This window comes from Scyliorhinus canicula, chromosome 1 (genome assembly GCF_902713615.1).
Source record: "Scyliorhinus canicula chromosome 1, sScyCan1.1, whole genome shotgun sequence".
NCBI classification, from domain to species: domain Eukaryota; kingdom Metazoa; phylum Chordata; class Chondrichthyes; order Carcharhiniformes; family Scyliorhinidae; genus Scyliorhinus; species Scyliorhinus canicula.
The window spans coordinates 176748610-176762998 of record NC_052146.1 but is presented as its reverse complement, the minus strand read 5'-3'; the positions used below and the strand labels follow the sequence as shown (position 1 = coordinate 176762998).

Here is a 14389-nt window from a genome sequence, read left to right as displayed (position 1 = left end):
ATTCCCTTATATCAATTTGTATGATTCTTATTTCCTCATTGCAACTTACTGTCCCGCCTATTTTTGTGTAATCTGCAAATTTGGCTAGAGATTCCTCTATCCCTGTATCCAAGTCGTTAATATAGATTGTAAATAGCTGGGGCCCAAGGGTCTTGAGCTCAGTCCCAGCCTGCAGAGGATGGCGACAATGACAACATCCCACCTGTAAAGCCATCACAGCAGTCACCTGCCACCAGCCTAGATACACGCACCTTGTTGGATCATTGATCTACTTTCGGCTCTGGCTCACACTTTGATGGTCACAACACTAACATATGTCTGCAGCAGGAGGAGGCAGGGACAGCCAAAGTCTCTGGCACATTGAGGGCTGCTGGGGAAGAGGTCCGGGTCTGATGATGAGCCTCTGGAAAGGGTTCTGAAGAAGATGCTGGAGATAAAATGAGAGGCGGGGGAATGTCAGGCAGTGTTGTCAGAGGCCATCCAGGCGAGTTGGATTCAGTCCACCTGCTCTCTGATGCAGTGGTACCAACATGTGCACGCTTAGAGGTCTACATGGGCAGGATGGTGGACGTCATGGAGAACATGGCCCAGCAGGACACCCAAGTCAGCTGGAGATATGAACATACATGCACTCCGTCACTGTAACAATGGGTGAGCCTTTGCAGTGGCTACAAAAGAGAGGTAACAAGGCACCTTGTCCTCCCTCCAGGTGCCCCTTCTTCTCATGGAGTCAGAGAGGGGAACATCAGGCATCCAATTGGAAGAGGAGCATCAAGCAGACACCCCTGGGGCCTCACTCAAGACTCTCCAAGGTTGTTCCAGAATCCCGAGTTCCCTCGGTCTGCGACTCCATCAGCTTCAGCCTCTGGAACTGCTGAGGGTGCACCTGCCCCAGAGCAGGAGATCCAAAGATAGGGGAGCCCTCGGGCCTCGAGAGGAATCCCACCAAAGTCATCAGAGACAACAGGGCATATTGATCCACAGGCTGCCTCCACCTCAGCTGCAGATGTTGAGAGAGTACCCAGACGCAGTGGTAGGGCATGTAAAATTAAGAAGTTCTGAGTTCACTCCGGTAGTATGGTGTACAATAATTCTAAATTGTTGTTGCACATCCTGCCACCCATCACTTAAAATCAATCCCCCCCGGCCACAAGGGTGTAACTTTAACCTCCCAACCATCACTCTAGAACCAAGTCCCTCCCTAACCCTGCAGCCGATCAATGTCACCATTCACATGCCCTCCCTCCCTGACGAACCCACCCCAATCATGGTCCACTGGCCCACCCTTATCCTGCCCATTCACGAGATGCGCATACATCGCCAAGGCTCTTCCAACAAACCAAACTGACCCTTCATACACCACCTTATCCTCACACCCTACCACATGCCACTGCTCTCTTTAACTGCTACTGTTCCCTCCTACCTCCAATACCTTTGGTTTGCCCCCAGAATTCCATGATTGACACCGCTGACCCCTCCCCCACCCCAACACTGTTCCCTATTATCCCACTCTCACCTGATCTGCCAAGGCCCTTGCACCAATTTCTCGTACCTTGCCCTCAACCAAAGCTGCATGCTTACACTCCTCTCCTTTGGCATGTGTGAAGGGTTGGTTCGGTTTGTTGGAAGAGCCATAGAATCCTTACAGTGCAGGAGGAGGCCATTCAGCCCATCAAGTCTGCATTGATCCTCTGAAAGAGCACCCACCCGATGCCCACTCCCCCCGCCCTATTCCTGCAACCTAACCTGCACATCCTGGACACGGAGGGGGAATTTATCATGGCCAATCCACCTAGCCTGCACCTTTGGATCTCTTGACATCTTTGGACTGTGAGGGAAAACCAGATTACTGGGAGAAAACCCACAAAGACACGGTGAGACTCACCCAAAGCCGGAATTGAACATGAGTGTGCTGCCAATTATATCAAATTAGACAGGAACTGGGGAATGTGGATTGGGAGCAGCTATTTGTGGGCAGGAAATGTGGGAGGCTTTTAAAGGCCAGGCCAGTTGATTGAAGTGCAGGACAGGCATGTCCCCATAAAAATGAAGGATAGAAATGACAAGATTCGGGAACCATGGATGACAAGGGAAATTGTAATCTTAGTCAAAAGGAAAAAGGGACTTCCGGTGGCATATGGTGTTAATGGTTGCACAGAGGTTTCTCCTGCTTGAAGGCCTAGAAAAGAGCTCTTTTTACCCAAAATTTGGTGCAACTTCGACAGAAAAGTGTAGCTGAAGGTCAGAGGAGAAGTTAGCCCCGGGAGTGGTTTGTCTGCTAGTTACCAAACTCGACAAAAGACCTGGCCAAGAGTTGGGAGGGACCTGTGGTGCAGCAGCCAGTGGAAGGATGGCGGAGGGGGAGGGGCTAGTGCAAGTTGGAAAGTCCCAGATGGAACAGTTGATGGCTTTCATCGAGAAAGAGTTCCGCCAGCAGAGGAAGGAGGTGCAGGAGGATTAATCAAAGGCCATCGAAGGGCTGTGGCACCCCTGAAGGGCTTGATGGAGAGGGTGGAGAAATGCTTGGAGGCACAGATGTCGCCGATCCAAGAGATTGAGAGGGTGATGTTGGACCACAGCGGTGGCATTGGAGGCAGAGGTGGGGCTCTTTAGGAGAACTTTGTAAGATGCTGAGAGCAAAGGTGGAGCAGCAGGGAAATAGAGCGAGAAGGCAGAATCTGCGGACAGTGGGCCTGCCTGAAGGAGTGGAAGGTGCGAGTGCCACGAGGTACGCTTCGAGAATGCTGGCATGGTTGGTGGCAGAAGGGGTGCTAGATAAAGCACCTGAAATGGACAGAGCACGCAGGTCGCTGAGGCAGAGGCCTCAAGCGGTTGAGCCGCCGCGGGCAGTGATCGTGAGGCTCCATAAATTCGTGGAGAAAGACGATTCTGCGGTGCGACAAGGAGAAGCACATCTGTGAATGGGAGGGGAACAAGATCCGAATATACCAGGGCATTGGAGCTGAGCTGGCAAATCAGCGTGCGGGGTTCAACAAAGCAAAGGTGGTGCTATTTCGACGGCCGATCAAGTTTGGGGTGCTTTACCTGGCAAAACTTTGGGTGACGTATCAAGGCCGGGAATAGACCCCAGAAGCGGCCAAAGACTTTATCAAGGTGCATAAACTGGGGGAGAACTGACCTGAACAATTGTGGGAGACAGGGGTGCTGGCATTTTGTAGTAATGGGTACGGGTGGAGTGGTGATTGGAGAGAGTGGGTTGTTTTTCTCCTCCGATGTGAAGGGTTTTTTATATTTTTTACTGTAGGACTGACAAAGGGAAGTAGGGGAGAAGGAATTGTAAGGGGATTGCTGTCCCTACCCCCACTCCTGCTGCCTGGGGCTGTGTTTTTTTATCTGTTTGTTTGTTCTTGGGGAGGATGACCTGCGAGTTGAAATGTGTCGATGTTTGGGTGGGGTGTCAGTGGGAGAAGCCTTTGGGCAGGGGTTGCCATGCTGGCGAGCAATGTTGGAGAAGGCCAGAGAGATTTCCTTGGGGGTGGGGGGGGGTCAGGGGCGGAGAAAAGGGCCATCTCGGATGAGCCAGGTATAGGGTGAAATTAAACGGGGATAGAGCCAAAAGGGGACGATGGTGGGGCTCAATGGACCCATCAAAAGACCTCAGGTCTTTGCGCACCTTAGGAGCTTGAAAGTGAGGGGTTCTTTCTGCAGGAGACGCACCTCCGCGTGAAGGACTAAGGAAGGGATGGGCGGGTTAAGTTTTCCAATTGGGGTTGGATTCAAAGTCGCGGGGAGTGGAAATTCTGATGAGTAAGAAAACGGTGTTTGTGAGGACGAAAGAAGTGAGAGAGGTGGGAGACATGTGATTATGAGTGGGGTATTAGAAGGGACGCCCGAGGTGTTGGTGAATGTGTATGCACCAAAATGGGATGGTGTCGGTTTTATGAGGGGTTTCTGGCAGCAATCCCAGACTTGGCCACACACCAGATGATTATGGGAGCAGATTTTAATTGTGTTCTCAAGCCGAGGGTAGATAGATTGAGCCCCAGGATACAAATGGCAAAGGAGCTGGGTGGGTTTATGACGAAGGTGGACCAGTGGGGCTTCAAGAACCAGGGGAAAGGGAGTATTCCTTTTTTTCCACATGTGTACAGGGTATATTCCAGAATTGACTTTTTTGTGGTGAACTGGAAGATTTTGGTCATGGTGGAGGGGGCAGAGTACGTGAGGATAGTAATCTCGGACCATGAGCCCCACTGGCTGGAGATTCAGCTTAGATCGGGACGGAAGCAGAGGCCGGAATGAAGGCTCGATTTGGGGTTGTTAGTTATAGAGGGTTTTGTGACAAAGTGTGGGTTGTGATTAAAGATTATGTCGAATTGAATCAAAATGGGGAAGTCTCTGCAGCCACTTTTTGGAAAGCACTAAAAGTGGTGGTCCGAGGGGAGAGTATCTCGTTCAAGGCACATGCGGATAGAGAAAGGAGGGAGGAATATGAACGGCTAATGAACGAGATAGTGGAGGTAGATAGGGAGTACTCAAGGGTGCCTAACACAGAGGGATTGGTGTGGAGGAAAAAATTACAGGGGCAATTTGATAAGCTGACGACGGGGAAGGCGGTAGGACAGCTGCGTAGGGAAAGAGGGGTACAGTGCGAATACGGAGTGAAGGCGAGTCGAATGTTAGTGTATTAGCTGCGGAGGCAGGCAGTGTCCAGGGAAGATACGGACGGGGGCAGGGGATGTTGTGTGGGAGCCGGGGAAGGTAAATGAGGCATTTAGGGAATATTATAAGGAGCTGCACAGGGCGGACTTGGGGGGGCTCTTAGACGAACTGGAGTTTCCACAGCTAGAGGTCGAGACGAGGCAGGCGCCAGAGGAGCCCCCTGGGGCTGAGGGAGATATTAGACAGCATAAGGGGTATGAAGTCGGGGAAGGCCCCGGGGCCCGATGGCTACCCGGCACAATTTTATAAGGAGTTTGTGATGGACCTGGCACCGCATCTCTTGGGGGCGGTTAATGAGGCGTTGGAGAAGGAGGAAGCTGCCGGAGACGATAACGCAGGCAACGATCACGTTAATGCCAAAAAGGGGAAGGACCTGTTGGAACGTGGGTCGTATAGGCCCGTATCGCTGTTAAATACAGATGTGAAAGTACTGGCCAAGTTGGTGGCAAGAAGGATGGAAGGTTGTGTCCCGGGGATGGTTGCCGAGGACCAAACAGGCTTTGTAAAGGGCAGATAGCTTTCTAGTAATATAAGGAGGCTGTTAAATGTGATTATGATCCCATCGGGAGATCAGGTAATGGAGGTAGTGGTGTCCATGGATGCAGAGAAGGCATTTCACTGGGTGGAGTGTCGGTACCTGTTTGAGGTCCTGGGAAGGTTTGGGTTTGGGCTGACGTTTGTGGCATGGATGCGCCTATTATATGTGGCACCAAGGGCGAGTGCGCGGACCAATGACATGGGTTCATGGAACTTTGAACTACACAGAAGAACAAGGCAGGGATGCCCGCTGTCGCCGCTGTTGTTTGCGCTGGCTATAGAGCCTCTGGCAATAGCTCTTATGGGTTCGGCAGACTGACAAGGGATTACGAGGGGACAAAGGGAGCATTGGATGTTGCTCAATGCCGACAACCTACTATTGTATGTTTCGGACCCGCTGGAGAGTATGGAGAGGATCATGGGCCTGTTGGGGAAGCTTGGGGCGTTCTCGGGATACAAGTTAAATGTAGGGAAAAACAAAGTGTTCCCGGTGGATGAGTTGGTTCGGCAAGCCAATTAAGGGAGAGAAGCCATTTAAGGTGGCTAGAGACAGGTTCAAGACTAGAGGCCTGAGGATTCAGATATCGAGGGAATGGTGATGCTTCACAAATGGAATTTAACAAAACTGGTGGAGGAGGCTAGGGAGGATCTCAAGCGGTGCGATACGCTGCACTTGACATTGGCAGGGAGCATTCAAGTGGTGAAGATGAACATTCTGTTGGGGTTCCAGACACTCCCGATCTTTATACCGAAGGCCTTCTTTCGTAAATCGGACACAATTATTCCAGACTTTGTATGGGCAGGGAAGGTGCCACGGGTCAAGAGGACCCTGTTCAAAGGCAGAGGCAGCAGGGTAGGTTGGCGTTGCTGAACCTGCTACATTACTACTGGACGGCGATATGGAGAAGGTGAGGTGATGGGTTAGGGTGGAGGAGGAATCCTGTAGGGGGTCTAGCTTAAGGGAGCCCGATGGTGCAGTCCATGGTGAAGATCTGGAACCAGCTGAGGGGGGAGGGGTGCTGGTTGAGGTGAGGGATTTGTATTTGGAGGAAGGGTTTGCCAGTATAAATGAATTGAAGGAAATGAAATGAAAATCGCTTATTGTCACGAGTAGGCTTCAAATGAAGTTACTGTGAAAAGTATCTAGTCGCCAGAGGGTAGAGCTCCCGACAGGAAGTGAATTTAGGTACCTGCAGGTAAGGAACTTTGCACGAAAGGTTTGGAAAGAGTTCCCCAAGTTGTCGAGGTACATGCTGCTGGAACGACTGTTGCTTCCGGATGTGGAACGGGAGGGCAGGATCGGAGACATATACAGGTGGCTGGGAGAGCAGGGAGGTGAGCAGGTGGTGAAGATTAGAAAAGGTGGGGGGGGAAGCTGGGTGGGGAGATAAACTGGGGAATATGGAGTGAGGCACTACAAAGGGTAAATGCGACCACCTCGGCGCAAGGATGAGCCTGATACAGTTAAGGTGATACGCAGGGTACATATGCTCGGGCAAGAATGAGTGGGAGTGACATACGAGTGTAAAAAGTGTTGGTACGGATCAGCAAACCACACACATATGTTCTGTGGCTACGAAAAATTGGAGAAAGTTTGGACGGGAGTGTTCGCGTCGTTAGCAAGTTGTTTGTAGTATATATAAATGATCTAGAGGAAAATGTTGCTGATAGATTGGAGACTTGGGTATACAAATGGCAGATGGAGTGTAATCTGGATAAATGCGAGGTAATGAATTTTAGAAGATCAAATCTAGGTATGAATTATGCTGTAAATGGCAGTCTCCTTCGGAACATTAACATACAGAGGGATCTGGATGTGCAGGTCCACAGTACCCTAAAAGTGGCAACACAGGTGGCCACGGTGATTAAGAAGGCATATGGCATGCTTGCATTCATCAGCCAAGACATTGAGTTCAGGAGTTGGGAAATCATGTTACAGCTATATAAAACCATGGTTAGGCCGCAGTTGGAGTATTGCGTGCAGTTCTGGTCACCACATTATTAGAAGGACGTGGACGATTTGGAGAGAGTGCAAAGAACGTTCGCCAGGATGTTGCCTAGTTGTGAGGGTGTTGGCTATGATGAGAGGTTGAATAAACTAGGATTGTTTTCACTGGAAAGACGGAGGCTGGGGGAAGACCTGATAGAGGTCTACAAAATTATGAGAGGCATAGACAGGGTGGGTAGTCAGAGATTTTTTCCAAGGGTGGAAGTGTCAATTACAAGGGGGCACAGGTTCAAGATGAGAGGGGGAAAAGTTTAAGGGAGATGTGCGGGGTAAGTTTTTCATGCAGAGAGTGGTGGGTGCTTGGAACGCGCTGCCAGAGGATATGGTGGAAGCAGACACAATAGCAACATTTTAGAGGCATCTGGATGGGTCCATGAATAGGGATGAAATAGAGGGATACGGACCTAGTAAGGGCAGAAGGTTTTTTTTTAAAGTTAGGGCATCATGATCGGCACAGGCTTGGAGGGCTAAAGGGCCTTTTCCTGTGCTGTACTTTTCTTTGTTCTACTTACTTTCCAGAGCTTGTAACTATGTTGTTACATCTGTACAAACAATTTTAATTATGTGATTATATTTAAACTGTTATTTTTAAATTAAAAAATTTCCTATAACATTGCCCAGTCAAACCAAGTCTAATCCTCAACTGAAATAAGGAAAACGAGTGGGCAATAACTGGACCAGGGAGGCAGGTGTAATTTAGGTCTCCTTTTAAAATCATCTAACTTTACTTCCAACTTATTTAGTATATTAGAAACATTGTGCCTTTGTGCACTTCCTACCATCTTTTGATTATAGATTCTGGTGTTCACATTTATAATGGTAATTATCAGTGTAAATTTGTCATGCTATAAATATATCATTCCTATTATGGAGATTCTGCAAAATGAACTAACGTGAGACCGCAAAAAAGCATGTCTTACCTTTCTGAAATGCTTGTGTCATCATTTCCAGAGTCAAATGGCAAAGAAGGGCGCACTCTACAGTGCACTCTAATATTTCCACGCAATTCCTGAAATTAAAAATATTCAGCAGACTATAGCCGATCTCTGACATGCAGAAAATAAATGAATCCAGGTTCTAATGCATTACGTTAATAGCTAGGACAATATCAATCTTGTGAACAGTTATAACAGCCTTGTGAAGTTACCATAATACTCAGATAAAATGCTTAGTTTGAATTTCAGTTATACACTGGACACCTGCTGTTATGACATTTGGCTTTTTCCTTTTTTTTTCATGTTTCACACACAAATGCTAACGGAGATGACAAATTAGTAATCTGCTCCCATGTCTCCCTCAAAGCAACTCTTCACTTGTCGATCTGACATACTAGGTGCGCAATTTGAGGTCTTCCCCTCCTCTTGCTATTGACCTGCTCAGGTTTATACCCTTTCCATACTTCAATAAATTTAAATATAATTACTGGGGTTGATGCCGAGCATCCAACCATATCGCATCCACCCCCCCCCTTTGAAATTGGGGCGCCCTTTAAAAAGGCAGCCAATCTCAGTTGCCACCCCTCCAGCTGGCTGTGTGGTCCTCAGCAGCATTTTGAAATTGCATAGTGCTGTTAAATCAGGCGAGAAAAGGTGCCTGTGGAGCAGCGGGTTTCACACAGCGTTTCTCGCCTGATCCAACACTGCAATTTTGGGAAAATTGCACCCGAAATGCTTGATGGCAGTCGAGAATGGTTTACTTATTCCTCTATTTTCGTCCTACCTTGTGGACTAGGGCTTGGCTTCTACTCAACTCCTTCCCAACATAGGATGGTTAAAATCAAGAGATCAGAGTAACAGTGGCATAAGCTCATATTTCAACAATGCAAGGTACAGCGATGACTTTCTAATGTGCTGTGATTTGTAGCTTACAATTTAAGAAAATTAAAACTAAGAGAAGCCTCATGTTGAACAGCAATATTGAACTCTTATGTTATTCACACATTTAGAGACTGTCGAGGTCTTACCATGCAAAGAATTGTATCAAAATCAGGCAAAGGTTTTTTAAAAAATCACTCACATGACCAGGTCCTCATGCAGTAGCTGTCACAGTATCCCTATTACCTCTTTGACGTCGTCACTTCAAAAGCAAATTTGTTCACTAAGATATTCATTGGATTATGTTTCCTATATAGTCAATTAAGGGATGGGAAAGGATAATATCTTGGATGGATACTACTCACACCATCCTACCCTGCTTTAATAGGGCAGAAGGACAGGTTGGGTCTCTTGCTGAATTAAGAGTTCTAAGAAAAAATAAGCAGTGTAGAAAAATTAAATTGAGTGAATTAGAGGAAGAAATATAGTCTGAAGAAATGACAGAAGCCAGTACTGAGACATAACTGCAAGATGATCATGAATATTAGTAGCCTTTTTCATTAAAGAAACTGTTACAAAATTATCACGAAAGATCAGTGGCAATTCTATGAATTGAGGAATAGAAGAGGACTTAAAATTGTAATGGAAGTTATATAAAGGCTTCTTGATAGCAGCAATGAAGTAGCAGAATGCATTAGTTTAGAAAATAGAGATGTTTGTGGCAAAAACAAAGTTTTTTACTGCGAGACTCTAATTTTAATATAGGCAAGGGATAATCAGAGTAGCTCAAGTCAAAAAGATAGTGTGTGGAATTTAATGCTTGCAGTGGTGGTCCCATCCACTGACTGAAGAGCCAGTGGCAATCTTACCACGGACAATCTACCTCCCGACCCAACTTAGTGCCAAACAACCACTTACCTGATCAGGATCATTGCCATGCAGATTTCCTACTCAGGAGATGCTGACCAGAGACCATCAGCTTTCCAGTACTGGCAGTGTTACTGGGAGCAGTGGTCACTGCATGTACTACAGTAGGCTGCAGAATTGTTGCTAGAGCCTAGGGTGAAGGCAGGTAAGGTAGGTTCACTGAGATGGTCTCTCCCTTGGACATGGGATACCCCCCAGCCAGACAACATTCTGTTGGCTGTCCATATGGTACAGCCCGCGCACCACTGGTTAAATTGAACTTAAGGGCCACAATTGCCTTCTGGGCACAATTAAACTGGCCACCTGTTTCTGAGCTCAGCTTCGTAGGAAGAATTGAATTCTGCCCATTAACTTTCTTGCGGGCATTTAAGGTTAGTTTTAGGAGCAATGTGTTCTAGAACTTACAAGAGGGCAAGCCATGTATGATTTAGTAAAGAGTAATGAGACAGACACAGTTGATAATCTAACAGTAACATTTAAAAGGAAATAGGTGAGGAAATTACAGATACTTTAATAATAATCTTTATTAGTGTCACAAGTAGGCTTACATTAACTCTGCAATGAGGTTACTGTGAAAATCCCCTAGTCGCCACACTCCTGCGCCTGTTCGGGTACCCAGAGGGAGAATTCAGAATGTCCAATTCACCTGACAAGCATGTCTTTTGGGATTTGTGGGAGAAAACCGGAGCGCCCAGAGGAAACCCATGCAGACACGGGAAGAATGTGCAGACTCCGCATAGTCAGTGACCCAAGCGGGAATCAAACCTGGGACCCTGTGAAGCAACAGGTGCCAACCACTCAGATCTCTCAATTCAGCAATTGGTCCTATGGATTGAAAAACTGCAAGTGTAACTCTCATTATTTAAGAAAGATGGAGGCAGAAACCAGAACATTTAGACCAGTCAGTCTAATATCTGCTGTGGCCTTGGAAACTATAATTATGGAATGTCTTGAAGAAATTTAAATGATTGCAGAGAGCCAGCATAGGAATTATAATGGTCAGGTCATTTCTAATTAAACCTAATAATTTTTTTCTAAAGTAATTAAAGTAATAGACATCCACAGACATTCCCCAATTGTTTACACAGAATTCTAAAAAATGCTTGATGCTTATACCATTCCATTAGTGACAGTTTGCTAAAATTAAAACTCATGGCGTTGAAGGTAGTATTATTGACCTGACTAGAAGATTGGTTAAGCTGTAGAAGACAGAGGGCAGAATTCTCCCATCTGGGACTAAGTTCCAGGGCAGGGTTGGGAAGCGAGTCTCGCTGTGGAGGTCAACAGGTAACCGTGCTATATGTTCTGCCCAATATCATTAATTATGCATGTGGGTGTTCTATGCCATCGTCCATCGCGAGGCAGGTTAGATAGTGTGTGTCCCACCATCATGCCTGCATGCCAAAATGTAAAGGCGTCTGTCATTACTGACCCACTGTTGAAGAAGGAAGCTGGATCTCATGGCTGAAAGTAGGACCCCCTTGATGACATTGAAGATGGAAATTCCACCTGTGATAGAAATTGGCTTTTCAAGTCAGCTATAACCATGAGAGTAAGGGAAGATGATAGAGGTAAAATAGTTAAATGAGAACTCATTAAGAATAATTAACTATAATCATATTAAGCAACAATAGCTGGGAATCCACTAAGGGTTAATCCAGATCATACACTTTAACTTCCCCTTTGCAAGTTGCTTGAGGCTGCAAGGTCAGTGACACCAACTAGCTAAAAGGCCCCATTGTATGGTAAGAACTGGTGTTGCTGTCCAAGAGCGCGTAGTCCCGTTTCTATGGTAACAGCCAGTCTAGGGTGATCATGTCTTAACGAAAACTGTTTTCTTTACTTGATGTTAGATGCAGGTGTGGATAATTTGGAAAATCGGCAACGATGAACTAGGAAATTTGCACCAATAAATTTAAATACATATATCTCTTAAATTGATGGACAGACATTTGGCCGAATTGAGTAAATTATAAATTAGTTAAAGCCAATCAGAAGCAAAAAGGCAGCTAGACCTTAAGATAATAATCTCCTTAAGAATCACATACTGGGATGGAAAAACTCATCCCGGAATCACCCCATCTACATTTCTGAAACCTATTTCCTTTACTGCTTGCTTTTGCTAATCGCCATCTTTCTTTTGTTTAAATGATTTAGTTATTTTATCCTGTGTATTATGATTGAAGAATTTGTATGATCTGTAACTGAATACTGAATTTGCTAAAGACAATCAATCTGACTAGTTGCTGCAGGGCTAGTTGGAAACTTTCTAAATTTTGTACTGAAAGTAAGTTTACCAGTGGCACAGCTGACAAATAAAGTACAATGGACTTTGCCAAAATGCACAGACTTGACCTCTGTTATTTGGGAACTCAGAAGGGACAACGGATATCCAGAGTTCCGAATAGACACAGAGATCCATCAACCTGCTTTGGGGTGGGGGGGGTATCAACTGTTGTAACCTTAGAGAATCTCGATGGTGCAGGAGGCCATTCGGCCCATCGAATCTGCACCAACCCTTTGAACAACCATACTACCTAGGCTCAATGTCCCCATCTAATCCTGAAACCCCATTCTAAGAGACAATTTAACATGGCCAATCCACCTAACCTGCACATCTTTGGACTGTGGGAGGAAACCGGAGCACCTGGACAAAACACATACAGACACAGGGAGAATGTGTAAACTCCACACAGTTACCCGAGGTCGGAATTAAACCCAGGTCTCTGACGCTGTGAAGCAGCAGTGCTAACCACTGTGCCGTGTCACCTTTTAAATCACTCAAGAATCTTGACACCAACCAGGACAAAGCAGCCCACTTGAGTGGCACCCCATCCACAAACATTTACTCCCTCCAACACCAATGAGCAGTGGCAGCAGTGTGTACCATCTACAAGTTGCACTGCAGAAACTCACTAGGTAAGTAAAATTGCCATAGTCCCAGATGACTATCGGTTGCTTTCCCCTTTGAGATGGAAAGCTGACTGGTGGTGATTTAACCTGAGTATCACCACACCTCAGGCGAGGGGCAAGGTTTAAAAAGCGGGCCTTAAATGAATAACTTCAACCGGTACGGTTATTGAACCAGCGCTGGTGGCCTCGCTTTGCATCACGGACCAGCTGTCCAACCAATGCTCCAGGGTTGCTGGCAGCCTCCATCTCGAACTCCGGAGTCAGCCCCAGACATTCTTCAGCTAGGGTCCCACCTTTTTGCACCCACGTTGGTCCAGGCATGTTCTGAACTGGCGTGTTTTCCCGCTGACGTTGCGGAGTATTGGGAGTGGGTAGGGGAAATTCCAGTCGGGCCTACATTTGTATCCCATTTGCGGGATGCAAACTGGTTTCACACTGGTCTCCAGAAAGATTATCGATTCGCTATGGCAGACACCAGTGGCAGATCCTGTGGGAACTTCATGCTGACATATATCCAATTTTTGGGCCTCCCAGCGAAATCTTCCCCACTCCACCCACCAATGAACCCACCAGCAGAAGCATGGGAGAATTCCGCCCAGAGTAGGAATTAAGGGTACCAGCATGTACTTAAATTGAAAGAAAGTTATTAGTGGTACCCAAGAAAGGTTCTGTGCAGGGTCCTCTACTATATACAAAGACTTCAGGTCACTGAAATTGCATGACTGGGCCTTCAGCCTCAAGACCATGACAAAACTGTCAAATGATCCGCCAGGTCTCTGGGTATGCATACGGAAAATATAGCGCTCAAACGTTTCATTCTTCTTAAGGGAACAATGCTTATCGAAGTGCTTCATAACATCACCAAATTTCTTGTGATCCTCCTCATTATCAAACACAAATAAGTTGTACAGTTTGAGCATTTGTGGTCCTGCCACTGTTAGCAGCAACACAATTTGCCTTTCATCAGGCGGGACCTGTAGGCTTACGGCCACAACATAAAGTTCGAACTGCTGTTGAACAGCCGCCAGTTCTCACCTACGTTACCGGACATCTGAAGATGGTGGGGGGCCAGTCCGTCGATCTCGAGCTTCATAATTTTCTTACACGTTGGGTCACCTCAGGCTGCAGTTCACCAGGCCGGTCTTCAAGCCAAATGCCTAATGTTATCACTGCCGTTGCTATCTTTAAATCTTCAGCACTCGTGGTACCATGTTGTGTTTGGTCCTTTGTACTTTACGAAGGAATGCACCAAACACTGCGACTTGTCCAAACAAGAATCTTTTATTGAGTCTTGTGTGGTAAGATAGCAATCTGATACTGAGTACGCTATCATGGAGTCTGCTAATTACTCCTCTGGAACTTGCATCTAGCACTGACCATTCACATGCATGTGTTATTACCATCTCAATCTTCTACTTAAGGTGGCCGGATGTCTCTCCCTTGATAGCGGAGTCACAGGTCACATGATTTTGGTCTAGAGACCACATGGTGTGTCTGTACCACCACT

At 46.6% G+C, this 14389-nt stretch overlaps 1 protein-coding gene across 1 annotated transcript in view; it reads right to left on the bottom strand.

Moving 5' to 3' along the window:
• The window catches only part of kif25 (kinesin family member 25), a 248505-nt gene that overhangs the window by 197447 nt on the left and 36669 nt on the right, over window positions 1–14389 (bottom strand). Inside the window, exon 6 of the mRNA XM_038803315.1 lies at window positions 8149–8237. Within this exon, the coding sequence (XP_038659243.1) occupies window positions 8149–8237 (89 nt within the window). The remainder of the gene's footprint in view (window positions 1–8148; window positions 8238–14389) is intronic.